At 43.1% G+C, this 14,000-nt stretch overlaps 1 protein-coding gene across 2 annotated transcripts in view; it reads right to left on the bottom strand.

Moving 5' to 3' along the window:
• Positions 1 to 456: 456 nt before the first annotated feature.
• The window catches only part of tmem132e (transmembrane protein 132E), a 467,019-nt gene continuing 453,475 nt past the window's right edge, over positions 457 to 14,000 (bottom strand). For both annotated transcript variants that reach the window (XM_084074773.1, XM_084074772.1), the window contains exons 8-9: positions 8,604 to 8,798; positions 457 to 4,880 (exon numbers count right to left, since the gene is read on the bottom strand). In XM_084074773.1, coding sequence (XP_083930899.1) covers positions 3,801 to 4,880; positions 8,604 to 8,798 — 1,275 coding nt within the window. In that variant the 3' untranslated portion in view covers positions 457 to 3,800. The remainder of the gene's footprint in view (positions 4,881 to 8,603; positions 8,799 to 14,000) is intronic.

Consider the following 14,000-nt stretch of genomic DNA (forward strand, 5'->3'; position numbering starts at 1 on the left):
GGAGAGTAATACTTTCTTGGGGCCTTTGCATTTCTAACAAGTGCTGACTGGAAACATTTGCCAATTTCTCAATAACAAAAAACTGTGTGGACACAAAATGATTTATGCCCTAACAACTGAGTCATTGCTGGTCAGTGACAGTACAGGATAGGATAGGCTGGCAAAGGATAGGCTTCTAAAAAACAACCCTGAACATAGTAACCTACTTTGAATTCTGCTATAGCAGCATCCTATCTGTGTCAAGGACAGCGAGCAAATATCACTGCAAGGAAACTGATTTCATTATGAAATACCATGTGCAACGTGCAACCCTTTCACTAATGGATAAAAACAATACAACACTATCAATCTCGTTTTGTTTTTGTTTGTTTTCTTGGAATGATGGTGTGAGGAGTAGGAAGGACACAGTTTGTGTATTACATTGTCTTTAGTACTGTACATATAACGGGGAGGAAATACAAGGAGTTTCTCAAGAGAATACAGGAAATTTAACAGTGCTCTATACATGAACATATTATCTTTAGTGTGACGTCGCTTGGTACAGCCAGTGGAGCTGCACATGTCGCAGTCTTCCAAGGAGGGGAGCAGGGATACATCTCAAGGTGTTCAATCACATGTAGGAAAGAAGACGAGAGTCTCTAGTAGCAGCTTGGAGGAAATACAGAAAGTCCAGTATGCACACCATCACCACAGTGGCATTACACGGAAAAAAACTAAAAAACAAACAAAACATGTACATACAATATATACACAAGGTGAGAGGGACTATAAAATTACTTTGAGCAATAAAATGTTTCAGAGACATACAGCAGTGATGGCAAATGCATGAGCTAACGTGAAAAATTCAAATAAAACACTGTAAAAAGCTGCTATTAGAAACTTAGAATCTAGTATTAAGCAGTGTCCTGGTTCGGGCTGACCGTGTTAATACAAGAGGCAAAGTACAGTTGAGAATCCTACATTCATCCTGAGACACCACCGTGTGAAATGTGAAGTTCAAACTTTGGGGGTAAAATGAAAGGCCTGTGACTGACTTGGTTTCATGGTAATCCTGTGACTGAAGGGAGGGCTTGGACTGTCAAAGACATTTACTTTTAGATTGCATATTATCAAACACTAGATTACGGTTGTTATTTATTTAAATCACATGGAATGTATAGAGGGCATGCAGAAAGTCAAATCCTTAAAGCCCCAATCCAGGATTTAGTTTTTGGAGTATAATAATTAGGTAATTATATACATAATATTCTTGATGGGTAGGATGCTGATGTAAAATAATCTCTGAAAATTTCAGATCCCACCGTGACTAAAATACAGGTCCAGTATGGTCCAATATTTACAACTATTATAAACAAACCATTTACATCTTGAAATGACGTATATTTTAAACTCCCATTTCAATGTCACATTATGGTCCGTGTATTGGGAGCTCCGTCAATCAGTTTCAGAATGAATATTTGTCTTCCCTCTGGTGATCTAGTAGTAACATATTAGAGTTCTGGATTGGGTCTTCAAAAAAAGAGGACGAAGAGGACTAAATACCACTAAAATATCAACAAAATATCACATTTTGATTGATGATTTTGAAAGCCCATTCTCATTATCACTGAGAAAACAAGTGACATAAGCCCGCATACGATGATCAATGTCAGTCAGTCAGTCAAAAAAATAATAATCCAAGCCCTCTGCACTAAAATGGAAATAAGGGGAAGTGTTATTGAAACTCCTTTTTTCTCTTTGTTCACCATTATAAGTGATCTCTGGTCATACGCTCCAACTACTCTCCAAATACATGGCAACTGCAATCGCAAATCTATGTAGGTCAGTGACAATTTACCCAGTTATGGTGAAATTGTGACAGCTCTTTTGTATGTGTACCAATTTATTTCTCTGTCATTAGCAGTTTAAAAGGTAGTTTTAACCAGCATCGGTAGACCTTTAAAATCTCAACTTCAACGTTCTTCTCGTTTCCGCAATCCCACCAACAAACCACATCCATTTGCTGAGCGTCTGCAATCATTCTGATTTGTGCAAAAGCAAAAACCCCATACTGTCAAACTTAGGATTTCAGTTTACCAAGTCAGAGTCCTGAGATATTCAAAACATTTCCATGGCATCATCACAACCACAACCGCGGCATCTGAAGAGCTTCTCGTCTCAGTAGCGTTACAGTACCACTGATTCCTCTGAAGCCCCGATTTATACTTTGTCGCACCGCAGTGTATAAATTTAGCATTAGAGTACAAGGCTTTTTGGTCCCCTCTCTGATCCACTTCTGACAAAGCATCTTTCTGCCCCTCCGTGCTCTGACTGACTGGAACGGAGACAACAAAAACACAAGGCATGACACAAGGGATAGTCATGATTTGAGAGATGATGAAGTGACTGGTTTATCTAGCAATCATGTCGGGTAGATGAGAGCCCCTTCCTGCAGTATTCAAAAGGACATTGGGTACATGGTGTGGGCACACGTCCATCTGCGTTCCCAATCATGACTTTGCCAGACGCCATCGGGTTGAAGGCCAGCCAAGCTTGTTGGAGAAAAATAAATCATTAAAAAAAAAGATGATGAATAAAAAATAAAAAATACATAGCAGTGCCAAATCCCATACCATTTTTGTTAAAAAGCGAACAGCTCAATAATCTGTGTACCAAGGGGAGCCTCCATCTGACTGCTTAATGGTCCAAGCCCTCAACATCTAGCTACAGTTTAACTTGGCGTGAGCTACTAGTTAATATGCAACCTCAGCTGCACATGATTAATACATACTGTATACTAGGAGGGCCTGTATGCATTTCGGCCTGACATGGCATGCATGTAATGCATGACAACATATGTAATTTAGTAATGAGTGTATTAATGATTACATAATTACAATACAAACATTTACAAATTTGGAAACTGATTCTGATTGTGCCTCAAGATCTCCTCGCATGCAAACAATGTCGGAGCTCCTTACGATATGCAAGCTCCTCTCTTTTCATACCACATGTCTTGAGATCAGCGGTAGTATGTTAACTAGTTGCTCTTACTACACTGTCTCCAGCCACAGTGAGAAAAACAGGGTGTCAGAAATGATACAAGCTGTGAACCGTGACCATTTTTATAAGGCATTACATTTGCTGAGGACCAGATGAAATAGTAGTATAGGGCACTGCTTTTGGCCACCTATGAAATGTAGAAAAAACGTCAGGAATGAATTTGAGTGTGCTGCACCAAGAACGACAATGAGGAAAGTTTTTTTTGCCACTGAAAAGAATGCTTTCCCTTCTTTGGCAAAACCAAAATGATTTCATAATATAGTAGCTTCCACAAAGGGCCTCTGACAGGAATTTGTTCATCAAAGGTCTCTTGGTATGGAGTTTGAAAACATATAGTTAATATAGTGGCAAAACAGGGCCAGATCCCTTCCATACACCTGTCCATATCAGGCTTGCTATTTCATCGCCCCGAAAAACAAGACAACAGCAGCACTTTTCATGAGGCCATAGCACAGTGCTTCCAATCGAAACGCATCATTCGTCTGGTCAGTTCAGATTGGGGTCTTCTGGTCTATAATGCACCTGTCCTTGTGTTTTTGCCATTCTAAAGAGTGTGAGCATGTAAGGGGGGGTGGGGGCAGGGGGCTTGGGGAGCACTGTGCAAACAGTAATGAAACAAACCCTAACCGCAACCAATAGCTGGCCTTATTCTTTTGTTTGTTTGTGAAAAATTATCTTTCACTCGAGTGAAAGAGAGAAAAATAGAAAGGAACGTTTCTTTTAGAAAGCCGAAGGCAGCGCCTCTCGCGCTCTTGGTCTCAGGCTATTTCTTTTATTCTGCGCATGTAATCGTGTAGTTCCTCTGGGTCTTGGAACCCCATGTCCTGGCAGACCCATTGAATGTCCTCTTCGTCCGCTATGGGGATGGAGTTGTAGGGCATGTCCTCTGTGGGCAGCGTGGTGAAGGTGGTGAACTTGACCCTCTTGCGCTTGGAGGTGGGTGAACTGGCCTCCTCCCCGTTCTCTTTAGTCGAGCCCCCCGAGCTGCCGTCGCCCCGCCCATGGACCTGGCTTTGAACGCTGGTCTGGGAGCTGCCGCTGCTGTGGTGGTCCCCGTGGCAACAAGTCTGTCCGGGCTCCAGGGCGTTGCTGGGGCTCTCCACCTGCTGTGGCGAGAGGTCGCTCTGTGCCCTCAGCGGCTGGCCATTTCCCAGGAACACCCAGTGGTGGGAGTGGTCCATGTTGGCCTGGCCCTCCGGGGGGATCCTCTTGTGGCGGTACTTGAGCACGAAGACGATGCAGTTGATGAGGAACACCAAGATGGCCAGACAGAAGACACCCAGCAGGGCATACATGCCGATCTCCAGGTCGGTCATGTTGCGAGGCGAGTGGACATAGTCGTCGTCCTCCTCCTCCTCCTCCTCCTCGCCCTCGGTGGGCCTCTCCTGGTTGCTGATGGTGGGGAAGTTGGTGTAGTCGATGGGAACGCTGGCGGGCTGCTCGTTCGACGTCTCGTAGATCCGCCCTCCGACGTTGGAGTCAACGACGGGCCGCCTGGTGGGGGCGGCTGGCTCGCCCTCGCCCTCCGTGTTCACCTCCTCCTCGGAGTCGTCCTCCGGGCCGAAGCGGACTTTCACGTAGACGCCGGCCGACGCGATGACGCTCTTGCGCTTGGTCTTCTGGCAAGCCTCACATATGGTCATCTCGACTCGTACCAGCTCGCCGGAGCCTTCGCCCTCCGCCACCACCACGGGCCAGCGCTGCTGGGGCTCCTGGGACACCGACGCGACCTTGTCATCGGACGTGGAGGCGTTGAGGTTGTAGTCCTTGGGGTCGAAGTAGCTCAGAGGGGCCGCTGTGCTGTCAGTGTAGTACATCCATATGGACAAACTGGCCTCCTGTCAAAGCAAAGAGAGACACGTGGCTGTTAACAGGGTTGAATTTTATACATTTATTTATCAATAAAATAAAATAAAACACACAAAGCGTCGCAGTGCATTGTGAGCTTGTAGTTTGGCTATTTCCGGTATTTGTTGTACAACAAAGTATGTAGGGCTTAAAATTCTTACGTTTTTTTGTTTTTTTTTACCCTGGCAGTTAACATCAGCATTAGTTTATTTTAAGATATTGCAAACAGCCCTATAAAAGTCAACAAAGCATATTAAAATAACAGTAAAAAAACAAAAAAACAATTTGGGCTATAAAACAGCCACGATCCAGACTTGTGTTTATATTTCCCAGGAGAATATCTGAGTGGTTGAGATGTTCTTCTGTCACGCGCCCCAGCCTCTGATTTGGTGTGATTAACGACCTTTGAAGTTCTGCCAATCCCCGAAGCATCCCTGAACATCAGAACATTGTACTTAGCACACAAGCCTGAACAGGCACGCAGCGCACTCGGTCTCTGATGGGCACAGTGGTGTACCACTTTAAAGTGGGAGGGCGGGAAAAGGGTAGCAGGCAGGAGCGTTGTCCCGTGGACAACAACGCAGCGGTACTGCCCGGCACAGGGCTAAGTAAATGCACAAGCATGTTCCACCCAGGATCTGTGGTGTTGTGTGTGTGTGTGTCATCATCACGGCCTCACTCACATGTTGTGTTCCCCCTCTCTCTCTCTCATCTTCGGGGAAAGCAACAGTGCAGGGTGTGCCCTGCATGCCTCGGGTTGGCCTGACAGATTTAATCTGCGTCAGAACTGAAGAACAGTACCACTGGAGTTCTTGCCATCAACACAACAAGGCTGATTTTTTTTTACTTTTGTTTTTGTCCACAGCTTGCTAAAAAAAACACAAGCGCTCATACTGCACCTGTTGGGAATACTGACTATGCAGGGAAACAGTTCTCTCTCTCTGACATACTGTAGCCTTTTCGTTTCTGAGCAAGTTGCCAAGAGAGACACCGTGGAAGAAGGATTTCTGGATCTGAGCCAGCGCTCTGCCATGTCAGCGTGTCAGGATGAGTGTTTGATATGCATGATTTGAATAATACATTGAACACTGCCTCCCTGTCGTTATGAGTCTGCTCCATGCGTAATGAGGGCTCACACAGGAAAAACAAAAACAAAAACTAAAGATAAGGGTTGTATGACGCTGACAAAAGGTTTAAAATATTAGATGTTGAGACCTAAAGACAGAGATTTGTGCACTCTGTTGGTGTATGGCACACAGCTTAGCCCACTAAACCGGTAGCGCACCTTTCCTTTGAATGTATCTAACGTGCATATTTTCACTAAGTATGTGTAAGATTGAGCAGAATGGCGTCACAGCTACCTGTCAGGCTTGAATTTGTACTTTACTGCAACTGGAAATTAATGACGACATTAATTCAGCATAAATGGCTGGGCTTATAAAATATGTATGTACAGTATAACACTCCAGCGGAAATATGATTCTCACGGTAACTTTGCATTAATTTCTATTTCCATTATGAGAAGTAATGCATAATATATTTAGCTATTTATTTAAGCAACCATCAAAAGTAATCGCTAGGAGGCAAGAAAGTCATTGTTAACGTAATGAGTTATAATGACAATACTCTAACTTGTCATCTGGGGAGTATTTATTGGAGTCAGCGGTTTTAGACCTGGTCAATTGGAAAGGGAATAGTGCAAAAAGACTCGACTGTCAACTTCCACCCATATATTCTTTATGACTTTCATTCCATTCTAAAGTAATAGGGGACATTTAGAAAGTTTCCCTGCGAAACAGAATCAAATAGCTTGAAATAGCTTCAGCACTCTTGTGAGATCTGCGCTGGCAGAGGGCTCGGCTGCCTTTTATGGCCAGGCCTTGGAGAGCACTTAGGACAATACATTACAATAATTACATTTCAAGGTGGCCGGGAAGCAGAGAGCAAGAAAAATTGGAATTAAATGCTACTTTCTCTCGCGTGGATGCTCTATGTGGTTGTTTGGCCACGCAGGGAAGACCGGTGGAAGGGCAGGGTGGTGTCGAAAACGCATGCACTAGTGATGCGTGGGTTGACCCGTAACCCGCGGGACCCGCGGGTCAACCCGCGGCGCGGGTGAGTCGAGTCAGAATTTCGGAGAAAATTGTGCGGGCTGCGGGTGAGCGGGTCATGCGCTCTCACACGCAAAAAAAAAAATAATAATAACATGCTCTTGTTTTGTCTTTATTCCTAATAAGAATAAGAATACTAACAATAAAACAGTTTGAATACACTTGGGGATTATTTTCTAACCATGATTTTACAGAATTAAAAAAAAATCGCGGGTCGCGGGGCGGGTTGAGCCGTAGATTTATATATGGGTTCGCGGGGCGGGTTGAGGCGGGTTGGGTTCCGTCGCGGGGCGGGGCGGGGCGGGGCGGGTCATGAAAAAACCCGACCCGCGCATCACTAGCATGCACTATAAAAGCCTCAATGTTCATTTAACTCAGAGAGTGTACAAAATGTGTACAAATGTAACCGAATGGACCCGCAAGGACCTGTTCAGTCCCCTTCGGTTACACTTGTACACTGTCTGAGTTACAAATGGATAATTGAAGGCTGAGGATTTCACTGTGTCTACACATTTCCCTTTACGTGAAATACTGACCAATTACTTCCGTGAGAGAATAGCGCCCACAAAGCCTCAGCTCTCATTGTCAAGGCATAGAGGAAGAGACAAAGAACTAATTCCTCAGACTCCTCACTTCTTGCTTGTGATGCAATGCGCCTTGAAAGTTATATTTTAATAATATAAACCAGAGACGGTTCCAGCAGCATTACCTTAGAAATATGGATCAATGCTGATAGATTCTTTGATATAAAAAAAAATGAACCAATTTTGGATAGTGCAACACAACTCAAACTGCCGTCCATGCTAATAAACAATGTCTGGAAGCTGAGGGGACCTGACTCACACAATTAATCCACGGTTTTACTCATTAATAGTGGCAGGCAAAAATGTGAAAATTAAAAAGTTTGCTGTTTGCGTGGCAACATAACCTGTGAGAGTTTCTGCTGTAAGTAAACATTTTACTGCTCTACAGAAAGAGTTGTGGGGAGACACCAATTACTTCTTGGAAGCAACACAGGTTCACATGAGAAGCACAGCAGGCAGGGGCAAGTAGAACCTGTCTGTCCGGGGTGGAAAGCAGAAACGCTCCAATTAGATTGGTAAGTCTGTCCTAAACTTTGATGGTCACTGAGAACGGTAATAGCTTATATATGTGAGGTTACCTGAGGAGAAACTAGAATCTAGTATTGACAGTGAAATGCATATCAAATTGATATAATTTTGTGGAAAATGAATCCCTTCTTTTTGCAGTTTGCTGTGCACAACACATACTGGATATTTTATGTTATAACCTAAGAATATATAACCGACTGGAAGGGAGAGGGCAAGTGTTACCGACATTTGTCATATTTACCATTCACAGGAAAAACAACTTTATGAAAAATGATATATTGTAATCAGTCATTATTTTAACGAGGACAAATAATAATTGGGTTTTTCTTAGTTGCCACAGCTGCTGGTAGAAGTAGCGGTTATCAATCAAAGCTGATGAAAACAAATAGTGCTAATGAATACTGAGTATCACAGCAAAATACTTTTTTTGAAGTGTGCAATGTTTCGATGTTTCATCCTTCATTCCACAACATGATAAATAATAGCAAACCTGTTTGGGCGCGGTGAGCGTCTGGAGCCCATAGGCCTTGGCCACCATGGTGTGACTGTTTCCAGGGCTGTGCTGGAGAGACAGACTCAGGCCAGAGATGGCATGAACGCGCAGCTCTGAGATGGACACCTTTTCATCTGTGACAGAGAACGATGACTGTCCCAACACTGCATCCACAGCCAGGGGAGACTCCACCTGCAGGACAACAAAAAACATCATCATATTAATCCATTTCAGCCCTATATACGTCATCATACGACACAAAGTTTCAACAAATGGATTGTCTTGTTCAAGTTAAACGTGAAAAGTGAGAAGTTCACAACAACTTGTGTTGTTTTTGTTCCGATGTGTTCAGTGTCCTGAAGCAGAGGGAGGCTGAATCAGGGCATCTCTGCCCATCCTGGTCCAAAAAGAAATGCAGGCAAATTGAAATATAGAAATAACCAGTCACCTTGCTGTGCTTAAATCAGCCACTTTGTGCCCTCCAAGTGCACATAAACCCCTGTGTCCATCACAGTGCCAACAAGTACGTATAATACCAAAACCATTAAAAAGTCAACAGTCTCTCCATGTAATCGATAGCCTTTGGCTGGCCTTTACCACCTAGTACTTAGAGCACTTTTTAAAGATCATCACTTCACCTTGCAGCTGCAGGCAGAGGTTATTACAGTAGTAGAGACAGACCAATTTATCGGTCTGGCCGATATCAGACATGATTTGACTTTTTTGACAACATCTATTTTTAACCACTTTCAACCTGGCATACCATTTGGGCATGTCATAATTGGCAAACATTTAAAAAAAGTTTTCAGTTTTCTGTGTTCTAGGAATATCCTTAATCAGACTTAATCCTAAATCCTAATGACTTGGTCAAAGAGAAGAGCGGTGCCCAATGATGCCCCAGCCATGTTCTTAGATTCAAAGGTCGGACCGTTCATTTGAACTCAGCACTACCATTCTCATGAGTCTTCCAGTGTGAATGATGTATGGCTGCATCAGAGCAGTGCAGGCTTTGATGCTCCTCAGTGCCAGTTGAAGCTTTTATTTGGAGGAAGCGAGTGGTGATCTATGTTTTAAAATGGTCATAAATAATGTGTGTGTGTGTGTGTGTGTGTGTGTGTGTGTGTGTGTGTGTGTGTGTGTGTGTGTGTGTGTGTGTGTGTGTGTGTGTGTGTGTGTGTGTGTGCGTGCGTGCGTGCGTGCGTGCGTCTGTGTGAAGCATGATGCATGACACTCGGTTGATGCGACATTCAGACTCCAGTCATTTTGGATTGACTGGGGAAATTTTAGGTGAAAAATAATAATAAATGTAAACAGGGAAATACAGTTCAGCCCGAAGCCTTCAATTTATCCGTCTCAGGTGATTATGTGGATTCCTGCTGCAACATTCCAACAGAGAAAGACAAGGCGCTGTATTTATTTATCCCTCATTGTTGGAGCTGTTTGTTTATACTTGCAGGATTAGTGCATTGACTAGACAACTGAGGCTGTGTACCTATTCAACTGTAAAAAATCTATAGATTTCAGTGTCTATCATTGCTATTAATTTGGTCTCCTGGTGTTTCAGTGGTGCTGAACAGAGAGAGAGAGAGAGAGAGAGAGAGAGAGAGAGAGAGAGAGAGAGAGAGAGAGAGAGAGAGAGAGAGAGAGAGAGAGAGAGAGAAACAAACGTCTCGCATTTCAAGCCTGCCAATCAATTTTGAGTCCATGACCATATCCTCCTCTCTCTCTCTCTCTCTCTCTCTCTCTCTCTCTCTCTCTCTCTCTCTCTCTCTCTCTCTCTCTCTCTCTCTCTCTCTCTCTCTCTCTCTCTCTCTCTCTCTCTCTCTCTCTCTCTCTCTCTCTCTCTCTCTCTCTCTCTCTCTCTCTCTCTCTCTCTCTCTCTCTCTCTCTCTCTCTCTCTCTCTCTCTCTCTCTCTCTCTCTCTCTCATCATTCATTTTTCTAAGTAAGGCCTCCTTGCTAGTGATACTGTATGGAACTGGCAACCAATTATCTCTTGCTCCGTCTCGTTTTAGTTCATCTTTTTAAGTAAGGCCTCTATGTTAGAGGTATAATGGAACTAATTATCATTAGTCTTTTCTATGAAGAACAAGGTTGTATTTTAAGCTGAAATTATTTATATATCGCTGGTCCCAGAAGTTGGGAGTCATACACCATCCACGGTTCCTGCTGTAACTCTTTGTAGATTACTGTATGCTGACACATGGCGGGTTTTGAAATGCTGAGCATGGCATTTCAAGCCACTGGAGTCAGCCAATCCCATTAGCCAATTGTTGTTGCAAATATTTAATCACTTTTACCCTGGTGTCTCTATTTTGGGAATGTAATTATAGGCAAAAAGTTTGGAGTTTTCAAAAATAGCATATCTACAATCTCACATCACATCACTCCACTTAAGAGGGCTTAAGTGGCGTGCATAATGAGATGTTGCAAACGACAATGCAATATCAGTCAGAGTGCCAGTGTAGTATGTTTGAATGGAGGACAAGCACCCAAAATAACAACCTGGATTAAAGCCTATAATAATAATAAATTGTATTTATAGCGCACTTTACATTTTTGCAAATCACAAAGTGCTACAGGGTTTAAAAACAAAGGCATAAAGATAACAAAGGCAAGACAAAAACAAAAAAACATTGGGTAAAAGTAGATTAAAAACAAATTAAGACATAAAAAATATGTTTTGAGTCCATATCCAAATATCTACCACTCATCCGATATATTATGCTTTCGGATTCAGGCGGGGCTACTCTGCTACGCATGGCCAAATTCCACTTCCATGTGTACTGTATATTGTTGAATCTGATGGATTAATGTGCCAGAGGGGAGAGTTATGGTTCATTGGTCATAGAACCACGCACGCACACGCACGCACGCACACACACACACACACACACACACACACACACACACACACACACACACACACACACACACACACACACACACACACACACACACACACACACACACACACACACACACACACACACACACACACACACACACACACACACACACACACACACACACACACAATACCCTGGGGGGAGGATAGTAGATGGATGCATGACTTTTACTTTTTCATGAGGAAAGAGCCCAGCGGAATGATGGATCACTCCCTCTATTCTGCTTTCTCCCCAAAAAACCTTTGCATTAGGCCTTATTGAAGAGCTTCTTTTTCCAGTGATCGATTCAGCAAAAGAACCAAAGCAATATCATATCACAGGTCTAGCAGAGCAATTTATTGTGTGTGTAGTGACAAGGAGACAGATCCAGGGGGCTTTTTGCCTGATCGAAATATTTTTTTTCTAGCATTGGTTTTCAGTAATTCTGCATACCTTTCTATTGTGGTCGAGGTTTTTCACAGACAAAATACTGTAAAACTGACTAAAGATAAAAATTCTATCAACTGTTTGATTGATCATATACACTGTCCCTGTCCCAAGGCAGGATAACGAGGGTAACAACCAATGCCGGGTGATCATTCGTTTATCACAGTGGTTCTGAAAGTGTGGTCCAGGGACCCCCAGGGGTCCTTAAAGGGGTTCCAGGGGGTCTCCAGCTGAATGATCGGTAACTCTCAGAGTTACGGGGGTCTTTGGCCTGGCCAAATGCATTATCATTTATTGTTGATCGCTGGTATCTCGCACCAAAAATAGCTGAACTATTAGAAGCGCATAATGCATCATATTGGCCCGATCAACTCAAGGAATTCACAGACTGGCTGCCTACCAGTATAAAAGGTGAGGCATCCCAGCAACACACTGCCTGTGTTCTGACTCAAGTCTCTCCCCACACTGTCAGGGAATCCCAGTGGGACTTTACCATTTCTTTTTACCGGGGGAGTTCCTTGTTGAAAGCAATGTTAATCTATTGGCCTGGGGCTGCATTTACTGGCTTCACCAACCAGGGAAGAAAAATGTTTTATTGAAACGCTGCATGTTTATGCACAAACTGGGCCAACATATTTTGGTCGTTGTGTGAGCTCAGATCGACATCATCATTTGGGTAATGGTGAACAATTTCAATCAATGTTTTTTTAATTGTTATTGTGTTTCCAAGTAGTGCACATTGCACTATATACAGGCCTCACGTTGAAGTTATCAAACTGGGATTCTGCTGAAACAACAACAACATGCATACATGTACTAGTTGCATTTTCCTTGGAGTAGTGAGACAACATGGCGGAGCATTGAAAATACTCATGAGTCCCATGAGATGGTTTACCACTTCTTAAACCATCTATACTTAGTAAAATGAACTTGAGTTGTCACTGTACTTAGTGGGCTCTTTTTTCCCTCTACACACCATTGAAAATACTCAATGAGTCCCATGAGATGGTTTACCACTTCTTAAACCATCTATACTTAGTAAAATGAACTTTGTCACTGTACTTAGTGGGCTCTTTTTTCCCTCTACACACCAAATCTCTTTGCTGAAAATAGCTCATCTACAAACACTGAAACAGGAAATAAACTATTCAGCATTTTTATGTTGTGAAGTGTGAAAAATACTATGCTGTAGTTTAACATAATTGAATTGTAATGAATGACTGAATTAATTAACTAATTAGACTAACACATTTTTTTGTTCCAGTGCATGGGTCAACTCCACAGAGAAGGACCTTAAAGTGAGGAAAGCACTCGCACGGAGAGCTCTTAATGGCATGACCAGTGTGTGGAAATCCATCCTCCCCGACGCATCAAGATCGGTTTCTTTTCTGCTACAGTATGTGGAGTCCGTTCTCTTTTATGGCTGTGAGTGCTGAATAGAAGTCCTTGGCTGGGTGCCACGTGCACCAGAATGTTACGTGTGGTGCTGAACATCAAACAGGACAAACACATAACAAACAAACGCCTGTACAGGGTGCTGCCACGTGTGTCAGAGAACATAGCAGTCAGGAGGATGAGACTAGCTGGTCATTGCCATCGATTCTACACAGACAACTTCCTGCCAGAAACCAACACACAGGCGTCAATCAGTAGGACGTCCCACACCTACCTACGTGGATGGGCTTAAGAAAGACGCTGGTGCAGAAAGCACAAACGAGCTGGCCAAATTTATGGAGATACGGGATGACTGCAGACACCGATGAGGGCTCGTATGAGGACGGCGTATAGAGAGAGCTCATTCTGAATACAATTGCAGCCAATTAGCATTTTAACTAGGTAAAAATAGGACAACGAAGTCTGACTGCAGTCCGCTAGATGCACTGTTTAATATGCAGCAGCATTATAATTCTCTTATATAGATAAACAATGAGTACAATGTGTGTGGCTTCTGCATTGCATTTCAAAATAAATCTTTAATAAAAAGTTTTTACAGAACGCATTTTGTGAGGACCTCACATGAACCAACGTGGGTAGGCCGATAGGGATGGCTTTAAAATAGT

This window comes from Gymnoscopelus microlampas (genome assembly GCF_963454915.1).
Source record: "Gymnoscopelus microlampas genome assembly, chromosome: 12".
Lineage (NCBI taxonomy): Eukaryota > Metazoa > Chordata > Actinopteri > Myctophiformes > Myctophidae > Gymnoscopelus > Gymnoscopelus microlampas.